The 15,283-nt window shown below is 37.9% G+C and overlaps 1 protein-coding gene across 3 annotated transcripts in view; it reads left to right on the top strand.

Moving 5' to 3' along the window:
- WWP1 (WW domain containing E3 ubiquitin protein ligase 1) overlaps positions 1-15,283 on the top strand; it is a 139,659-nt gene that overhangs the window by 60,455 nt on the left and 63,921 nt on the right. For 2 of the 3 annotated variants that reach the window (XM_062188295.1, XM_062188297.1), the window contains exons 6-7: positions 13,845-13,982; positions 14,072-14,138. In XM_062188295.1, coding sequence (XP_062044279.1) covers positions 13,845-13,982; positions 14,072-14,138 — 205 coding nt within the window. The remainder of the gene's footprint in view (positions 1-13,844; positions 13,983-14,071; positions 14,139-15,283) is intronic. The other variant, XM_062188296.1, reaches the window with a different exon arrangement.

Below are 15,283 nucleotides of genomic sequence, written 5' to 3'. Positions count from 1 at the left end.
CAGCGCCTGCCCCTGCCCCTCAGGCACTCTTGAAATGGGATGTTAACCTCTTAACTGTGGTGTCTTAACTGCAAGGCTTTATACTACCCCCGAGTTTGTTTTCAATTTTTTTTTTCCTGTACGGTTAGCCTCTTTCTCTTCTTTAACATTTAAAAAATAATAAATATGGATTTTTGTTCAGAGCTTCTTGTCTTCCAAGGAGTTACATGTTTTACTTTCTGTGTGCTTTGGTAACTTCTGTGAAGTTAAAAGTCCTTGAAATTTTTAAATAGAATTCTTAAATTCTTAGTTTTTATTTCTTGACCTTTTATCTATTTGAAAGGCAGAGAGAGACAGAGATCTCCTATCCACTAGTTCATTCCTCCAAAGTCTTCAACAGTCATTGTTTGTCCTGGGCAAATCTAGTAGCTGGGAACTGAATCTGGGTCTCCCATGTGGATGGCAAGGACCCAACATTAGCAGGAAGGTGGAATCCAAAGCGTGCTGGGGATTTGAACCCAAGAACTCCAACATGGGATGCAGGCATTCCCTGTGATGTCTTAAACTGCTTTGCCAAACGCCCATGCTATAGAAGTCCTTAAAATTTATTGTATTTTTTACATTCCTAGAACTGGGGCTCTTCTTTTAATAAACATGTGTTGAGCTTAAGGAAGAAACAAACAAAACACATAAAGAATAGACGGTTTCGACCACTCCCTCACTTCCACTGTAGTAAGAACAAAAGTCTCCCACATTAAAATAGATTTTACAGTTGTTAAGTTCAGTTGTTCTACTTCAGATTTCTGAGATTACTTTCTTCCTTTGCTCAAGGCCCTGATATTTTCTTGTCATAAATTCATGGTTTGTTATCTATCCCTTCTGATCATATGAGTATTTGAGATGAGGATGAGAGTGTAATTTATTTGACTAGATATTTTGTTTTTGACGTTTTTAGGTTTCATCATCCTCGATAGTGTAATATAAGTTGTTAAAGCTATTCATAATTTTAAGTAAAACCCGTAACTGACCCAACATAAATCATCTGATTACCCTTCCTCCACCCTCACCCCCAGAATTCCAACTGTAGCTTGCTAGGGAAATTCTTTTTTCCCATGTAAGTCCTCATGAGCTTTTGCCCCCACTCCCCTTAACCCTTGTTTCTATGTAATGACCTAGTTGGTTGGTGTCCAAAGATTTTTCTGATATATACCTCTAATATCGTCTCAGAACTTCTGTGGATTTCATTGCCCATTTGTACCTCAGTTAAGCTTCAGTTATATATTCAAATCTCATTCAAAGTTGGGAATTTTATAGTTGGCCCTGCGGAGGTGTCTAGTAATTTTGGCATTCTTTCTTTGTCTCAACCACATTAGATACTGATATGAGAGATTTCACCTTCCCAGTCTTACTGTTTCTGAAGTTATATAGAACAAATTCCTCTGTTGTCAAACATAAAAGGAGTTGGACTCTAAAAGTGTAAGGATAGATTTTAACTAGTATTGTCCTTGTACAGTAGGACAGAGGGTCCATCGTGAACTGAATTTAATTTCTACAGAGGAGACTGAACCTTTTAAAGGGCAAGAAGGGATTAGGAAAAGGGCAAGCAGAGATTCAGTGGAGTCCTAATACAAAAGGTTGGTTTGTATAAATTGATAAGGCCAGATGTGTGTGCTGGCTGGCCATTATCAAAGTTGGGATTCTGTCTCCCACAATGACTAGCAGACAGGGCCCCTTTCCCTTGCTGATCATTACATTTTACAGGAATGACTTGTTTTCAGGTCCTTGAGAAAGATACTCCCAAGTTGTGGGAGAGCTAGGAAGGATTCACCATTGTAAGCCCTTTTTTATAAATGTTCTAGGACAGTGTTGGTTTGGTGTCTATTATGAGGTGTTGACTAGAAGAAAATAAATTCTGGCAGCTTTAAGTGTTCTCAGGAAGAGATACCTTAAAGGAATCTAGAAGTACAACTTTGAGCTGTTAGAAACTGTGATAGTGCTTCTCAAGTCTGTGTGTGTGTATCATGGCATTTGTGCTGAGAATTTGCAGTTGATTTAGGCCAAGGATGATACTTAATTACAAAAAAGGTTCAGAGGAACCTGACTTAGGGTTGGTCAAGGAGATAATTTCAAGGGTTGGAGGTACATGTATAAGAGTAGTGTAGTTAATATATGGATTGGAGTGTAAACAGTACTTTTTGCTTCAATTTTGAGACTGATAGAGCCACTTTAAAACAAGAGGCATTGGGAATGATACTTGAGCTTTTTTTTATGGATTTATTAGAACCAAAAATGTAGCTTTTGTTAAAGAAGCATTTTGAAATCCATTAAATTCATTTCAAATTTAGTTATATCCAAAATATTGTACTGTAAGAACTTCTCTGTCTAACTGAGTGATAGGAAAATGCAGCACAGAAATGTGTCACTTACGATAGAGGACAGAGCATAGTCAAAATCAGTTCCAGTTAAAAACTTTTTTTTGGCTGATTTGCTTATCTAATTTGCTAGTCTAGCTGTACAACTTTAGGAATATAGTGATTCTTCTCATCTTACCTGCACTTCCACCCTCACTCCCACCCCACTACCTCCTCCCTCTCACATTCCCAGTCCCATTCTCCATTCAGAAAAAAAGGGGGGGAGGGAGACTTCCTCCACAGTCAAGACAAAGGGTCTGTTGAAGTCATTGCTTCTCGAAGTGTCAGTTTCACTTTACAGATTTTATTTTAGGTGCTCCATTAGTTATCACAAATCAGGGAGAACATATGATATTTGAATCCCTTTGGGACTGGCTTATTTCACTAAGTATAATGTTCTCCAGATTCATCCATTTTGTTGCAAATGAATAGATTTCATCCTTTTTTAACACTGTGTAGTATTCCATAGACTACATATCCCATAATTTCTTTATCCAGTCTTCCATTGATGGGCATTTAGGCTGATTCCATGTCTTAGCTGTTGTAAATTGAGCTGTAGTAAACACAGGGGTGCAGATAACTCTTTTATTTGCTGATTTCATTTCCCTTGGGTAAATTCCCAGGAGTGAGATATTTGGGTCATATGGTAGGTCTATATTCAGATTTCTGAGATATCTCCAAACTGTCTGCCATAGTGGTTTTACCAGTTTACATGCCCACCAATGATGGATTAGGGTACCTTTTTTCCCGCATTCTCATCAGCATTTGTTGTTTGTTGGTTTCTATATAAAAGCCATTCTTTTTTTTTTTTTTAACTTTTATTTAATGAATATAAATTTCCAGTGTACAGCTTCCCCCTCCCATAACTTCCCTCCCACCCGCAACCCTCCCCTCTCCCGCTCCCTCTCCCCTTCCATTTGCATCAAGATTCATTTTCAATTCTCTTTATATACAGAAGATCAATTTAGTATAAAGATTTCAACAGTTTGCACCCACATAGAAACACAAAGTGAAACATTCTGTTTGAGTACTAGTTATAGCATTAAATCACAATGTACAGCACATTAAGGACAGAGATCCCACATGAGGAGCAAGTGCACAGTGGCTCCTGTTGTTGACCCAACAAATTGACACTCTAGTTTATGGCGCCAGGAACCATCCTAGGCTGTCGTCATGAGTTGCCAAGGCTATGGAAGCCTTCCAAGTTTACCGACTCTGATCATATTTAGACAAGGTCATAAAAGACAGAGTGAGGATAGTAACCAATGATCCTAAGAGTGGCATTAACCAGGTTTGAACAATTATACAGCATTAAGTGGGGAAGAGGACCATCAGTACACACAGGTTGGGAGTAGAGCCATTGGTGGTAGAGTAGAGGTTATGCTTACAAAGGAATGAGGCCCAAGTGCACTAGACAGGGCCTAGAACAAAGGACAGAGTCATTATTAGAGGAGCTAAGAAAGGTGCTGTCTAAGCTACAAGTAATTTTTCTGATTGAGAGGCAAATAGAACCTGATAGAAGGGGCTTGATAATAATCTGGTGGGCTTTAGGCCTTGTAAATTCAGAGGCCCAGACCTATCTATCTCTTCACATGGGGTATATCCTAAGGGAGGTGTGAACCTCCTAGGGGAAGGCACTCTGTTGACTTTCATTACTTGGCTGGCCTGGGAGGAGAGCTGGCCAGGTAAAGGCAGGGGGCATCTCTAACAAGAAATTTACAGTTCTGCCTGCAATGTTGCTGACCCTACTTGACCATCCCCTCAGCTGCAGTGGTCACTTTGGAAGTTGGGCTGAGTGAAGGGCTTTTCAGCTTAGAGCCAATAAGATCTGTGGCTCTGACCTGGGCATCCTTCGACTCCAGGGCAGGTCCATTTCCAGTGATCCAACTCTTGGCAGAGCTGCCAGGGCTCTTCACAAGCTGACTTCTGCTGAAGCCCAGGCTTACCACATTGAAAGCCACTGCAGTGGACTGGCCTGTTGGGTCTCCTTGAGGGCAGATCACTGTACAGATCAGCCATTAATAGGCCTGCCACCCATTGCTTCTGATGCCTAGCTTTCTTTTCCTCCTGGTTTGTGTTAAAGCAGACCAGAGGATGCAAGTCAAGGGAGTGCCCGTGTCCCATCTCTAATCTTCGGTGGCCTGAACTACAAGTCTATAGTCACAGGCATGTTCTGTAATAGTTTTTCTAAGGTAGACAATGCCCATGAGGAAAATTATATTGTCACTTAAAAACTTTCTTTCCCTTTGGTCTGAAAGGGAGGTTTTTTCTACTTACTGTATACTTCGCTGATGGCGAAGTGAATCTAGCTATGAGATTATTATTTAAGTTCTTATTTTGGCTATGCTATTGCAGCTGGTTGAAATAAGATTTCTTAAAATCATGACATAACATAGACCAAATTTGATCATTGTTACAAGGTGATTATTCAAATTTTTGAAAAAAGCACATATTTAAATAACCCATAGCTCTTAATAAAAATTCAGCTGTTTTTGAACAATTAGAATTTAACAGACATCAAGAGAACATAATAGATTACTTTAACACATTGCTTTAACAGAGCATCAGAGTTTAATTCTATGTCAAAGAGAAATTGAGCTTCCTGTGATCTTTTGCTGTGAGGTTTCCTTCCTTTACCTTCTTTCATATTGGTGACCATGTTTCTGTGTTTCTGTGTGTAACACATCTTTAAGCAGGGCAGGATGAGTGGCGACAAATTCTTTCAGTTTCTGTTTGCTATGAAAAGTCTTAATTTCACCTTCATTCACAAATGAGAGCTTTGCAGGATATAGTATTCTGGGCTGGCAGTTTTTCTCTCTTAGTACCTGGGCTATGTCTCGCCATTCCCTTCTAGCTTGTAGGGTTTCTGATGAGAAGTCTGCTGTGAGTCTAATTGGAGATCCTCTAAGAGTAAGCTGACGTTTCTCTCTTGCACCTTTTAGGATCTTTTCTTTATGTTTCACTGTGGTGAGTTTGATTACAACATGTCGTGGTGAGGATCTCTTTTGGTCATGTTTATTAGGGGTTCTATAAGCTTCCTGTACTAAGATGCCTCTGTCCTTCTCCAAACCTGGGAAATTTTCTGCTAGTATCTCACTGAAAATGCCTTCTAATCCTTTCTCCCTCTCCATGCCTTCAGGAACTCCTAGAACCCGAATGTTGGGTTTTTTAATAGTATCCTGTAGATTCCCGACAATATTTTTTAGATTTCTAATTTCTTCTTCTTTTCTTTGGTTTGCCTGTTTCCTTTCCTATTCTCTGTCTTCTAAGTCTGATATTCTCTCTTCTGCTTCGCCCATTCTGTTTTTAAGGCTCTCTAATGTGTTTGTCATTTGATCTATTGAATTCTTCATTTCATTATGATTTCTCGTCACTATCACAGTTTCTTGTTCCACTAGTTGTTTCATTTCATTTTGATTCCTCCTTAATATTTCACTTTCGCAAGAGAGATTTTCTATCTTGTCCATGAAGGATTTCTGTAGTTTAAGAATTTGTTTTTGAGAACTTTTTAATGTTCTTATCAATTTTTTGAGATCCGCTTCTTGCATTGCTTCGATCTCATCGTCTTCATAATCTTGAATTGGGGTGTCTTTTTCATTTGGGGGCGTCATAGTGTCTTCCTTGTTCTTGTTAGCTTGGTTTTTGCGTTTGTTGTTTGGCATGTTGGAGATATTTGGTTTCTTCACTGTGGTGTTTTTTCTTGTTACACTATGGCTCTATATTAAGTGGACTGTCTGCTTTCGGTGGAGCCTTAGAGGCTTGAGATGAGTGTGGACTGAGAGCTGTGTTTGGTTCCTCAGGGTTGAGGGTGTGTCAAAGATGACACTCCCAGGTTAGGTGTGCTAAATGTCTCTTTCTTTTTTTGATTCAAAAGGGAAGTAATTCTGCACAGCTGAATGTAATTGGAGGTAGTTAGCAGGCAAATGATATACCCACAGGAGCCAGAGATCAGAAGCTCTTTCCCAAGGACCACACAGGGAATCTCTGCTGCCCTCAGTGTGGGTTCCAATTCTCCTGCAATCTCCCACTGGGTTGCCAAGTTAGATGCTAATCTCCTGTTATTTCACCCCTCCCCCCAGAGTCAGGTTTTTCTGCTAGGCTCAGGGCTGGTGCAGACCTGAGGTCGCCCTGCTTATGACGTATGTCCAAAATGGCGCCTGCTCTGTCTTGCTCACCTTTGAGAGGTGAGCACAGAGAGAGAAACTTGTGTCTGTATCGGTCACTTTTTTTATTTTTTTCCTATCTCTCTTCTAGTTAGCCTGGTGAACTTTTCCCCACGGAGTTTCAAGCCTCGTTCCCTTAGCCTGCTCTTTCCGCTTGCCCGCTGGTATCTCGGGCTATTGAGGTTCAGCTCACCTCGCGTTCCAGCGCTGGTGTGTTGAGTCTGCTGCTGGTGTCCCGAACTTGGGCTCCCACGCTCTCCACGCAGGTCCACTGTGAATCACTAGTTCCGGAAGAGTTTCCTCTGCTATTTCATCCCCTACTCTTCCTTGATCCTGCAGTATCTCCACTTATATTAAACTTTCTCTCCCCCCGGACTAATAGTGTGCTCCCTGCCTATTCCGCCATCTAAAAGCCATTCTTAAAGGGTTGTGGGGAAACCTCATTGTGGTTTTGATTTGCATTTCCCTGATGACTAATGATCCTGGGCATTTTTTCATGTGTCTGTTGGCCATTTGGATTTCCTCTTTGAAAAATGTCTGTTTAAGTCCTTGCCCATTTCTTAACTGGGTTGTTTGTTTTGTCGTGGATTTTCTTGATCTCTTTATATCAGTTCCCTTGTTTGCAAATAATTTCTCCCATTCTGTCCGTTGCCTCTTCATGTTCCTGAGTGTTTCTTTTGCAGTACAGAAACTTCTCAATTTGATGTAATCCCATCTGTTGATTTTGGCTTTGATTGCCTGTATCTGGGGTCTTTTCCAAGAACTCTTTTCCAAGTACCAATATCTTGAAGGGTTTCACCAATGTTCTCTAATAATTTGATGGTATCAGGTTGTAGATTTAGGTGTTTAATATGTTTTTGAATGGATTTTTGTGTAAGGTATAAGATAGGGGTCATACTTCATACTTTTGCATGTGGAAATCCAGTTTTCCCAGCATCATTTGTTGAATAGACTTTCCTTGCTCTAGGGTTTAGTTTAAGCTTCTTGGTCAAATATAAATGGGTTGTAGATGCTTGAATTGATTTCTGGCATTTTTGTTCTGTTTCATATGTTATATCCATCTATTTTTGTACCAGTATCGGGCTGTTTTGATTACAAGTGCCTTGTGATATGTCTTGAAATCTGGTATTGTGGTACCTCCAGCTTTGTTTTTGTTGTATAAGATTGCTTTAGCTATTTGAGGTCTCCTGTTTTTCCATATGAATTTCAGCATCATTTTTTTTTTTCTAGATCTGAGAAGAATGTCTTTGGTATTTTGATTGGTATTGCATAGAATCTGTAGATTGCTTTTGGAAGAGTGAACATTTTGATGATGTTGATTTTTCCAAAATCCGTGAACATGGAAGATTTTTCTGTTTTTTTTGTATCTTCTTCTATTTCTTTCTTTAATGTTTTCTAATTCTCATTGTAGAGATCTTTGATTTCTTGGTTAAATTTATTCTAAGGCATTTGATTTTTTTGTAGCTACTGTGAATGGTATCGATCTTAGAAGTTCTTTTTCAGCTATGGCATTGTCTGTGCATACAAAGGCTTTTGATCTTTTTGTATTGATTTTATGTCTTGTTATTTTACCAAATTTTTCTGAGTTCCAATATTCTCTTGGTGGAGTCTTTTGGATCCCCTATATATAGAATCATGCCATCTGCAAATAGGAATATTTTTACTTCTGCATTCCTAATTTGAATCCCTTGGCTTCCTTTTTCTTGTCTTATGACTCAGGCTAAAATTTCCAGGACTATACTGAATAGCAGTGGTGAGAGTGGACATCCTTGTTCTGGTTCTAGATCTCAATGGGAATGCTTGCAGCTTTTTCCCATTCAATAGGATGCTGGCCATGGGTTTGTCATAAATTGCCTTGATTGTGTTGGAATATTCCTTCTATACCCTAGGTGCTTACAGTTTTCATCATGAAAGGGTGTTGTATTTTATCAGATGCTCTCTCTGCATCTACTGAGAGAATCATAATGGTTTTTGTTCTTCAGTTTCTTAATGTGGTATATCACATTGTTGTTTTGTGAATGTTAAACCATCCTTACATATCAGGAATAAATCCCACTTGGTCCAGGAGAATGATCTTTCTGATGTGTTATTGGATTTTATTGGCCATAATTTTGTTGTGGATTTTTGTGTCTATGTTCATCAGAGAAATTGGTCTGTAGTTCTTTCTCTGTTGTATCTTTTTCAGGTTTAGGAATTAAGGTGATACTGGCTTTATAGAGAGAATTCAGAAAGATTGTCTCCCTTTCAATTTTTTTTGAATAATTTGAGAAGTAGTATAGTTAGCGGTAATGAAATGTTTTAAGCCGTTAGCTAAACAGCTATCCAGTGGCCTTCTTAATGGTTATACCAGTTTCTGTACATTGAAACATTTGAGTATCCATTTGGTAAATGTTGCCACTTTAATACATAAACAGATGAAGATTTTCCTTACCAAGCCATTCATACTTCATTTGATATTATCTCATATTCTTTGTACATTTCCCTAACTGGTTTATTTTCTCTCACTAATTTATAAGAGCTCTTACTTTTATCTCCCAGGTAATCATTTGCCTCTTTATTTATTCTGAAAAATTTTTTAAAGATTTTATTTATTTGAGAGGTAGAGTTACAGATAGTGAGAGGCAGAGACAGAGAGAGAGGTCTTCCTTCCGTTGGTTCACTCCCCAGATAGCTGCAACAGCTGGAGCTGTGCCAATTCGAAGGCGGGAGCCAGGACCTTCTTCCTGGTCTCCCATATGGGTGCAGGGGCCCAAGCACCTGGGCCCTCTTCTACTGCTTTCCCAGGCCATAGCAGAGAGCTGGATTGGAAGAGGAGCAGCCGGTACTAGAACCGGCGCCCATATGGGATGCTGGCTCCACAGGCAGAGGATTAATCTACTGTGCTATCGTGCTGGCCCCAATTCTGAATTTTGGTTTAGATAGAAGTTTATTATTTTTTCAGTCATTAAGTTTTATTGATCTTTTATTATTTTTATGCACAGAAAACCCTTCCTAATCCATAGAGTTGATAGTTATTGTTAATATTTTATTTTTAATTTGATGTCTTATAAATTCTAAAGTTTATTTTATGTGGTAGGATGTTGGAGCTTACCTTTGTGTATTAATGAACATTGATTTAAAGCATGATATATGGAAAGACTTAAGAGTGGGAAGGCCTGGTTTTTAATGAGGTTGTATAACCTAGTACTTTCATTTTGCTTCTAAAAATTCAATTTTTGTCATATTTATGTATATGTTGGCTGGCCTACAAAATGGCCCCTAGGCATTCTTACCTTTTGTTTCACACATTTCCCCATTGAATCAGAGATGGTCTGGGTGACAAATAGGACATGGCAGAAGTGATGGTAAACCACTTCCATGACTCAGCCATAAGAGGCTTCTCCTTTCTTGCCTTGGTGTCCGGGGTTACTCATCTGAGTTGACAAGCGGCCACTGTGAGGACTCTCGAGGCCTTGTATAGAGGCACCCATTTGTCAGACATGTTGGGCCTCTCCTGGTCCTAGTCCACAGAAATTACTAACCATAGTGGCTATTGTTATTTAAACCACTAAATTTTATACTTGTTATTTAGTAATAATTAATACATTGTTTAAACAGTTTTTAAAAAGCACTCCAGAATGTGTCTCTGAAATAAAAATAAATTTGTATAACCTAAAGATGAAGATTTTTAAAGATCATTTATTTTCTGTGGAGACATAAAGGGTGCGTATCTTTAGCAAATTTGTGATTACAAGATAAATTACCTAGTTATATACGTGGCTCCTCAAGGACTCTGTTCTGTTGCCCTCTTAAAGATGAGGAAAAATGTAAAAGATGTCCAAAAAGTCAGCTTCTGCCTTATAAGAATAAATTTCTTAAGGACAGGACTAGTGTCTTAATCATTTTTTTTAAAGATTTATTTATTTACTTGAAAATCAAAGTTACATTGAGAAGGTGAGGCAGAGAGAGAGGTCTTCCACCCGCTGGTTCACTTCCCAGTTGGCCGCAACGGCTGGAGCTGGGCCGATCCAAAGCCAGGAGCAAGGTGCTTCTTCTGGCTCTCCCACTTTTGGGTGCAGGGGCCCAAGGATTTGGACCATCCTCTACTGCTTTCTCAGGCCATAGCAGAGAGCTGGATTGAAAGTGGAGCGGCTGGGACACGAACCGGTGCCCATATGGGATGCTGGCACTGCGGGCGGCAGCTTTACCTGCTATCCCAGAGCGCCGGCCCCAATCACTTATTTTAAATGTTTAGTAAGCATATCACTGAATTAGTTGGACAAAGCAAAACAGAAAAATTCTGGTGGTGATAAGTGGTAAGTCCACTAAGAAAATAAGCAGAGCATAGGTAGGGATGTCTGTGTTGGGGCTGTCAGGGTCTATCCTGCCTCTCTAGGCACTCGAATGTTCGATAAATATGTCTGAGTTGGTTTGTTTATATTATGATAGAACATTATGCTATCTCTCCTACATACACATGTAGATTATGAGAATTATTTATGTGATAGTTCACCCAGTTTTATGATTCAAAAGGTTACACCTCAGTCTTCCATCTTCATAATTATTAAAGACTATATGCCTTAAACAACCTCAACCTTCCACTGCGGAACAGCACATGTTTGTGGCATTGATGATTTTGCAAAAAGCAGAGGCCCTTTCTTCAGAAAAAGAGAAGAGGCAAATAGAGCTTCATGAACTAGATTTAAAATAGTGGCCCATGCTGATAGCCACTTTCATCATACTGAGCCTTTTGGCCACCAGTCAGATGCAGGCTCTGAGCTTAGATTCCTTGATTCTAGACTCTTGGGGGACCTCGAAGCCACTGTCAGAATTAGAAACCAAACCTGACTGAAAGAATGCCCAGAGATTATCCTTAATCTGCTGTTGGATAATGAACCCATCATCAAAGATCGCCAGGGAGTGCAGTGGAGGATGGCCCAAGCCCTTGGGCCCTGCACCCCATGGGAGACCAGGATAAACACCTGGCTCCTGCCATCGGATCAGCGCGGTGCGCCGGCCGCAGCGCGCTACCGCGGCGGCCATTGGAGGGTGAACCAACGGCAAAAAGGAAGACCTTTCTCTCTGTCTCTGTCTCTCACTGTCCACTCTGCCTGTCAAAAAAAAAAAAAAAGATCACATATTACAATAACCTACACAAACAAGACTCCATAAGAAGAAATTAGCAAATGTTTTCTATAAAGAACCAGATTGTAAACATTTATGCTCTGCAGGCCATATAGTCTGTGTTATACCTATTCACCTTTGCTATTTTAACAGAAAAGCAGCCAAGAAGAATAGGAATGAATGAGTTTGAATGTGTTTAAGTGAAACTTTACCTATAAAAATGAGTAATGGGCCAGGTTTAACTTAGATAAAATAATTTGCTGACCCCTGGAAGAGGGTAGAGTTAAGGACATATTTTAAGAGATAATGGCTGGAGTTTTTGCTACTGTGCTTTCAATCCATCTCCAGGCTAATATGCTTGGGAAGTAATAAATGATGGTATAAGTGCTTGAGTTCCTACCATCCACATGCGAGGCCCAGTTGGAGTTTTTGGGACCTTGCTTCAATTTTGTGGCTGTCTGGGGAGTGAACCAGTAGATGGAAGATAAATCTCTCTCTTTCTGTCTCTCATCTCTCTCTCTTGGTCTCTCTCATTTTGCCTTTCGAATGAATGAATAATCTTTTAAGAAGAGGAAATGGCTGCTGTTTTTGAGCACTAATGAAAAACATAAATCCACAGTTGCATACTGTCCCAAGTAGGACAGCAGAGAGAAAATTGTACTTATATGTACGGGGACTTGGCAAGAACAAAGATAAATAGATTTTAAAAGCAGCCAAATAGAAAAAAGTCATTTATGTGGATTTATAAAGGATTGTAGAATTAACAATAATAAAATAATGGTAAAATACCTTCAGAGAGTTGAGTGAAGATCATTAGCAAAGTAAAATTCATGTCCAACACATTTATCTTTTGAAGACAAGAAAACAAACATTTAAAGATTCATAAGTGAGTTTACCAAAGGGATTTTGAAAGTCTGTTCTGCAGGAATCTACTCAATAGATGAATATTTTAGGAAAAAGTTAAATCTCTAAACTCCAGATGCTTTAGTTGGAGGGAGATGACAAATATGAAAGAGAATATTGGTCAATATAGTTTTCATACTTTTCTCTATTTGTTATTATTATTTATTTTTTGATATGGGGTGAAATTGAAGTTTGTGGTGCTACAGATGTTAGGAGCAGATGTTCTGTAAGGTCTGTTTTTATGGTCCCAGTCCAGTAATTAATAGTTATAGATTTTGTCTTGTTTTTTTCTGCATTTGGATAAATATTTAATGGGTTTATGTTGGACATTTTGTAAATCTGTTAAAATTCATTTAAGACATGAAATGTACCATGACTTCAAAAGCTGCCAAAAGCCACTGAAGGTCAAATTGGAGTAATCAGCCTCAGTTTAGATGATAAAGTATCATTAATAACTTTTTAAATTTTCTAAAATTTTTTTGAAGTTTAAATTTTAAATTTAAAATATACATTGACAAATTATAATTATATACTTACTGGGTACAAAATGATGTTATGATTTATGAATACACAGAAAAAAACTTCAATTCCTACTCTCTCATTGGTGCTTTGTACCCTTTCATTATCATATCTCCATTCTTCCCACCACAACTAATAATCTTTATTGTGTGTGATACAATTGAAGCACAGTGACCTTGAGTTTAATAAGAACTAGATGTCCTAATAATGGCAAGTATTTGGCCTTATATTTAAAAATGACTATTATCACTTAGTATTTATTGAGTGTTTATTGTGGTCAGATGTGATGATACTAGAACTTTGTCTGATTTTGCGTTAAGTCCATATGACTTAAGTCTCTGTTTTGTAATGAGAAAATTGAAGCTTAAGAAGTTTTGAATAACTTACTGAAAGTACAGCCAGTAAGTAGCAGAACTGGAATTTGTAGCTGGACTACCTGACTCTATTGTAGAAATTTTGCCTCAATCACAAGAGTCTTCTGTGGTACCTTGGGCAGAAGATTAAAGTTTAGGCAGTTACTATGCTTATTTGATATATTTATATGTTACCTGAAGTTTATAAAATACCCAGATACAATTAAAGATGATAATGAAAGCCTGGAATTGGGGAAGAGATTACTAAATTAGGTATGCAAAGGATTAATTCTGGTGTAGTAGAGAAGGGTCTACAGATAAAAGTGCACAGAATTCCTTTCAAATGTAGTTGATATTTTTGCATTTGGCAAAAGCTTTTAAATTAGAATAATTAGAATATTCTTTTTTTTTAGTGGAAAGAGTGAAAGAACAATTAAAACTTTCCTTGGAAAACAAGAATGGCATAGTGCAAACTGGTGAATTGGCTGTTGTGCTTGATGGATTGGTGATTGAGCAAGAAAATCTAACAAACTACAGCTCATCTCCAACCAGTAAGCTAAGTTTATATTTTTTTAAAACTTTAAAAAAAAATAAGCAAGAAGCATATAAAAACCTAGTTTATTTTTTTCTCGTTGTTTAGTAGAAATACGACAAAATGGTGATGCCTTACATGAAAATGGAGAGCCTTCAGCAAGGACAACTACCAGGTAGAATATTTTATTTTAGTATTTGTGGCCAGATGATGCAACATTTTCCACATATAAAGTTGTAAGTTTTAACCTAAGGTTAGAATTTGCCACAAAACTTAAAAGCTTATATCTAAATATGTCATTTGAATTCTTGTGAAATCTTTTTTTAAAAAAGAGTTTTACTTAGACATAATTCATATACTCTAAGATTCATTCTTTGAAGTTTACATTTCTATGGTTTTTAGTATACTCAGAAGTGTGTAACCATCACCACTGTCTAATTACAGAACATGCTCATCACCCCACAACTATCTATGAGTAGTCACTTCCAGATCCTGCTTCCTCCCAGCTCTGAGCCCCTGTGATCTACTTTCTGTCTCCATGGATTTATTTGCCTGTTTGGCCATTTCGTGTAAACAGTGGCATACCAAATGTAAACTTTTGTGACTGGCTTCTTTTACTTAACAGTTCTTTCCTTAAGGTTCATTCATGTTGTAGCATGTATTAGGGCTTCATTTTATAAAACTTAAAAGTAGCTTTAAAAAATCTATATTTGGGTGAATTTTATGGATAAAAAGACAGATATTATGGAAAAATTTTATTGCTGCCTGAATTAGCTTTATGCTGTAAATCTCAAGATAGATGTTCCTTACGTCGTGGTCTTCTCTCAAAAATCACCCTGTCCTTTGAAAAGCTCTCTGGTATTCATGTTTCATGATCACTGTGATAGGCTCTTTTAACCTTAAAGGAAGCTTAAATAAATTTATTGAATGTCCGTATTATATTTTCCATTGAAAAAGTTAAGGACTGAAAGGGTGCAACAGATTAATTAAAATGTATTGGGGTCTATACATATGTTTTTGTAATTTTTTTCTCATTTAAATTATTTTTTAAATTTGTACATAAGCATTGTACACATTTAAGGGGTACTATGTTTTGCTTTGATACAAACAAGTATACATGTTTTTCTAATTTTTTAAATACAGTTTTAGATGGATAAAGGAGCTCGAATGACAACTAACTTAAAACCTAGTATTATTTATTACACAATAAACACATTTTGAATCAAAGATGAATTCTATAGTACTACCCTTCATACAGGTTCTTTAGCATAGACTCCTGTATCTCTGATTTGTTGGGGAGGGGTACACAAATCAGAATCC

The sequence above is a fragment of the Lepus europaeus genome, chromosome 4 (genome assembly GCF_033115175.1).
Source record: "Lepus europaeus isolate LE1 chromosome 4, mLepTim1.pri, whole genome shotgun sequence".
In the NCBI taxonomy this organism is placed as follows: Eukaryota; Metazoa; Chordata; class Mammalia; order Lagomorpha; family Leporidae; genus Lepus; species Lepus europaeus.
Note: the sequence above shows the minus strand (reverse complement) of the source record. Positions and strands in the feature narration are given on the sequence as shown.